We start from the raw sequence: 5,000 nt of genomic DNA, 5'->3' as shown, positions 1-5,000 counted from the left end.
GGGTGTGTGTGTGTGTGTGTGTGTGTGTGTGTGTGTGTGTGTGTGTGTGAGCGCTTCCCTGTGGCTGTGATACCATCGTTCCCAGCTCAATTATCCGAGGAAAAACCTACCTCTATCCTGCCAGAGGCATTAACCGTGTACATGAACACGAAGTCAAACTAAAGGAGAAGTCGAACTCTGACAAGGACGCCTCCGCCTCTGCCTCTGCCTCCGCCTCCACATACGCCTCTACCTACGCCTCTGCCTCCACCCCTGCCTCCACCTCCGTACTACAGCTAGGAATATCACATAATGAATCGACCCTAAAATGGAGTTTCCATTTACAGCGGTTTCTCCGAGTCGGCATCGATTCACACGCACTCGGGGATTTCAGATTTTAAACGCTGTTTACACCGAGGCGAGCGAGACCGGTTGCTCCAGGATTCCGAGATCACAGGAATGAAAATCAAATGCACTCCGTGATATTCTGAGGAGCTGCGATCTTTCAAAAGTACCGCAGATTCGGGCCGAGACGCGTCATGTGACATCACCACGACGCCCATTCAGCCAAAACCGTCTTCCATTCACGTGCGGCCAACACGAGTACAGCGAAAAGCTCTCGTGTACCGACAAACACCTCCGTGAAAGAGCGCAGAGCTGCTTCGAATTTGCGATTTTGCTAAAAAAATGTTAAAAAACAATAAATAACCTGTGTGTTAACGGCCCAGCGAGCGATTTCAGCCAATAGAAATGAAGCACGACCTCAGGAGGGTTCAGTGCTACAGGATAAGAGCATCAGAAAGAAAAGAGCACTTCTGCTCAGCAGCTCGAGTCGTTTTCATCTCCACTGGAATCTGATTAAAGACGAAAAGGAAAACAAGTCGATCGCTTCACTGCAGAGGGACTGCTTTCTCAGGAGATCGATAATAATTTGGGTGGAGTTCCTGATGCGCTCATGTTTCTGATAGATCAGGTTCACCCGGCTCCTCGCCGCGGTCGGTCCTCACCGTCTCTCAAAACTCAACAGGAACACGTTCGACACGTGAACGCATGCCAGCGTGTGTGATGACGTTCCTTCAGGAAGCCCGAGCTAATCACTCACGTCAGAGCAGCTACAGACTGTCGTTCCCTCACCACGGGACTAACGTTTATGTTCGTTTTTCTGAAAAGTTACGTTCAATACCCTCGCCAAATCTATAACCCCATACCTCACCAGCCCCTCTTAACCCTTTAAATAAGATAAAAACTCATGGCAGCTCGGCGTGCTGGCGAGAAACCGCAAACAAGCGTAAACTCCTCTGTCCTGACGATGTCGGAAAACTTCAAGTTGCAGCTCTACCTCCGACACTGGAGACTCCTTCTAAATGTGTTACGTTATGGAAAATATATTTTCCTTTCACAAAATATCAACAATTATTTTATCATCTGTTTATCATCAGCGGAGCGTCCGTATACGAGTCGCCGTGAACCAGCCGTTACTATGGAAACGATAACGAATCCGAACGAGCGCGTTAATTATGAATAAAGCTGTGATTTGCAGCTGCGCTCCTGTCAGAGCCGCTGTTCTAGAAAATTCCTCAACACCTTTAACACCGACCAATCACGATCCAGGATTCGACAGCACGGGGGTGTCAATTAATTCATAATGATGTGCTTTAGATGTTTTCAGGAAGACAATAAGCCATCAAATGGCTGTGTGTGTGTGTGTGTGTGTGTGTGTGTGTGGCTCCACTTAGCAGGATGGTCACAACTGAATACTAACAACACAATGAGAGGAAGTTTTAATAATTCACACTCCAAGGTGATAATCAGTGTGAAAATGAACCAGACTGCTGATCGCTGAATTGTGTGAGAGTGGGTGTGTGTGTGTGTGTGTGTGTGTGTGCGTGTACCTCCTCGTAGGATTTTGTGGAACCTCGGGATCCTCTCGGAGCCTGCAGGGCTGTGGAGGAAAGGGAAAAATCGAACTCGTGAACAGGATGAATAAATAAAGACGTGACGTGTGCAGAACGGCCGTGTTTCAGATAAAAACCATACGACACCAGAACAACTTCTCCACTCCTTTACATCACCTCCTGTGTTCCTTTGTTCATTTCTCTCTCTCTCTCTCGCTCACACACACACGTTCATTTCTCTCTCTCACACACACACACGTTCTTTTCTCTCCGTCTCTCAGAGGTTTTAAAAGAACTAAAACCAGAAAAAAATGAAAGATTAGAAATTTAAATGAGAGAGCAGAGAAATTCCCGAACTCTTCCGATCTCCTCGTCCCGTCTGAACATCTTATATTTATAACTTTTGATTAATATTTGATGGACAGGAAAAAAGGGTTTTGATTTGATCCCTGTGAAGAGCGCTGAGCGGATAAACTCCCACATCTCATCTGGTCAGTGCTTAAAAGAAATGACTCCTGGGTAAAAACACCGCTTCTCTTACTAAATCTGATCTGACGATGAAAAGTCTACAAATAACTGTAATTAACAATGACACTTTTCTCTTTTGACTTGACCTTTGTAACGGAAGTCCAGCGACTGATCGGTGCTGCAGATTAATCGAATCGATAACTGATTGCTGGAACCACCGCTCCTCAGCAGAAACCCACACGATACCGTTTCCCGGCTGAGAAGAGTCCGCGCTCATTATACTGTACGAGAGCGGCCTCTAGAGGCGAAATTAAAAACTGTGACAAATTTTGTTGCGTTATTTGAAGTGTTATTTTTTTTTTAATCCATTTTGTCCATCTCTATTTTTATTTGTTGAGAGTTACTTTTTGGTTCAGTTTGGATGTATATATTTTATTTACTTTGATATTTATTAATAGTTGATATATAAATACTAATATTTAATAATAAATAATATTTATATTTATAAATAAATATAAAAATATATCACAATAGAGAAACACAATGCACAGACTACAAAATAACAACTACGTTTTCACATAATAATAATAATAATAATAATAATAATGTTTGTTTATGTTGATATAAGATACAAATAAAGAACTGAACAAATCAAATTCTCAAATCTAAATACATCTAAATCTAAACAGTTATAGCTTGAAAAATACAGTAAATATGTAGAGAGGGGTTTCTCACTCTGTGTGTGTGTGTGTGTGTGTGTGTGTGTGTGTGTGTGCATATATCTCACCATCCACTATAGACTTGCTTTTACCCAGACTTGAAAAAGCTGCTTTTTGGCCTTTCCCACCTCGACTTGCCTGAGATCCAGCTCCTGCAGAGTGAAATAGAACACACACACACACACACACACACACACACACACACACACACACACACACACACACACACACATTGTACATCAAATTGCTGGCATAATCATTTTATATATAGCTTTAGAAAAAATAACTCAAATGAAATGTTAAACTCAGGTTATGCAGTGTTTTGGTTTCTTGACTGCTGATTGGCTGAAACGTTCTTGTTTATTTTCTGAAGTGCTCGAACACATCGTTGTTTAGATTTGAATCCAAATCTACGTTTACGTTTGAATTTTGTACAACAGAATATCTTACATAAAAACTTCATTTGAATGAATTCAACTTTAAAATCTGACATAGAATTTAAAACAAATCACAAGAATTCAGATCCTTTCCTGAAACATTCTGTAGAACACGGGCTTGTCTCAATAAATAAATTCCAATCTCAGTTTTAGTGTGTGTGTGTGTGTGTGTGTGTGTGTTTCATGAAATCTGAACTGAATTGATGAGTTTTGGAGAGAATTGTAGCAGCAGGTTTCATTTCTCTCGGTTCTCTGCTGTTTGTTCCCTGCAGTGTGAGTGGAATTAATTCTACTGATGTTAATTAGCTGCAATCAGACGTCGAAAACCCCGGACATTTACGGTGTGAAATGTTTCAGCTGGTGAGAGATCGCCTCTGTAAGATGATGAGTCAGTCACGTAGAGTCTCGCTCACACCGCACATTCGGCTTAAAAGTAATCATTAATACGGAATATTACACAACGCTTAGTTCTGATTGGCTGAAAATCCTCCTAGCCGTGATGTTATATCTAATAACGGTTTTCCACCGGTTGCTAGGCAACACTGGTTATGTCGCTCCAAGCTGTGTCAAACTGTTAACCATCGAGAGAGATTATTTTTTTAGAAAATGAACTCCTATCCTGTAGGTGCGCAGGCACTCTGTACTGAATCTAGCTTTTCTTCTTCTTCTGGTTAGCGTGTCTACGGCAGCCCATAGAACCGTCTGGTCAAAAGTTGTGAAGTTCGGCACACTGATTAGGGAGGGTCTAAGGAACATTCTGAGCAAATTTTGGCCAAGTACTGCCAAAGCTCTAGCGCCACCATCGGGTCAAATTTTGGGCTAGTTTGGAAGTACATCTACAATCATAACTTTTGAACCGTGTGTCCAGGCATCCCGGCGTTCTCTGGGTGGAGACGAGTTCAAAAGAGTTTCCGATTTGTCAATAGCCGGTTTATCGATACTCCTCCACGAAATTTTGTCCGATCATCACCAAATTGGTCTCACACCATCTACTGCCATTCCATCCTTTTAACGAGCTATTATACAGACACGGCACGACTGACAGCGTTTCATATCAAATAGCATTTCCATGGAGCAATTTTCAACTAAAAAAATGAACACTATAAGCCTGATATAAGTTTGGTGCAGATACTCGCACAACGTGGTGAAAAAGGCCCAGCGCGAGGAGAAAAAAATCGACTTTGAAAGTATGTTTATGGTCATAACTTTTGAATGCGAGTCAGTGAGTCCGGGTGCTTGGCCCCTGAAAATGCTTCTAGTGACATTACACGTGATTTTACCGCTTGACCAATCAGACTGCAGCTCAGAAAAACAAACATGGAGGACAAAGTGCCAGAGTCGTGTTGGACTGTTGGCCAGAGTGTGTACGCGTTTGTGTGTGTATATACCTCGTGCTGTTCCTCTTGATGCACCACTTTGGCCCCTCCCTCCTCTCGCTCTTGAGCCCCGCCCTCTTCCCCGAACCGGCGGCATCGGAGCATCGTCCTCATCGGAATCCATGG

General features: G+C 42.9%; 1 protein-coding gene across 2 annotated transcripts in view; it reads right to left on the bottom strand.

The window, feature by feature from the left end:
* Positions 1 to 5,000, bottom strand: part of mre11a (MRE11 homolog A, double strand break repair nuclease) — a 31,284-nt gene that overhangs the window by 9,411 nt on the left and 16,873 nt on the right. For both annotated transcript variants that reach the window (XR_008393062.1, XM_017495825.2), the window contains exons 15-17: positions 4,887 to 5,000; positions 3,130 to 3,213; positions 1,872 to 1,921 (exon numbers count right to left, since the gene is read on the bottom strand). The exon at positions 4,887 to 5,000 is cut by the window's right edge and continues 88 nt beyond it. Coding sequence is in view for 1 of the 2 variants with exons in the window: in XM_017495825.2 (XP_017351314.1) it covers positions 1,872 to 1,921; positions 3,130 to 3,213; positions 4,887 to 5,000 (248 nt within the window). In the remaining variant the exon portion in view is untranslated. The remainder of the gene's footprint in view (positions 1 to 1,871; positions 1,922 to 3,129; positions 3,214 to 4,886) is intronic.

Source organism: Ictalurus punctatus, chromosome 20, assembly GCF_001660625.3.
Source record: "Ictalurus punctatus breed USDA103 chromosome 20, Coco_2.0, whole genome shotgun sequence".
NCBI classification, from domain to species: domain Eukaryota; kingdom Metazoa; phylum Chordata; class Actinopteri; order Siluriformes; family Ictaluridae; genus Ictalurus; species Ictalurus punctatus.
This window is presented reverse-complemented; position numbering and strand designations above follow the sequence as displayed.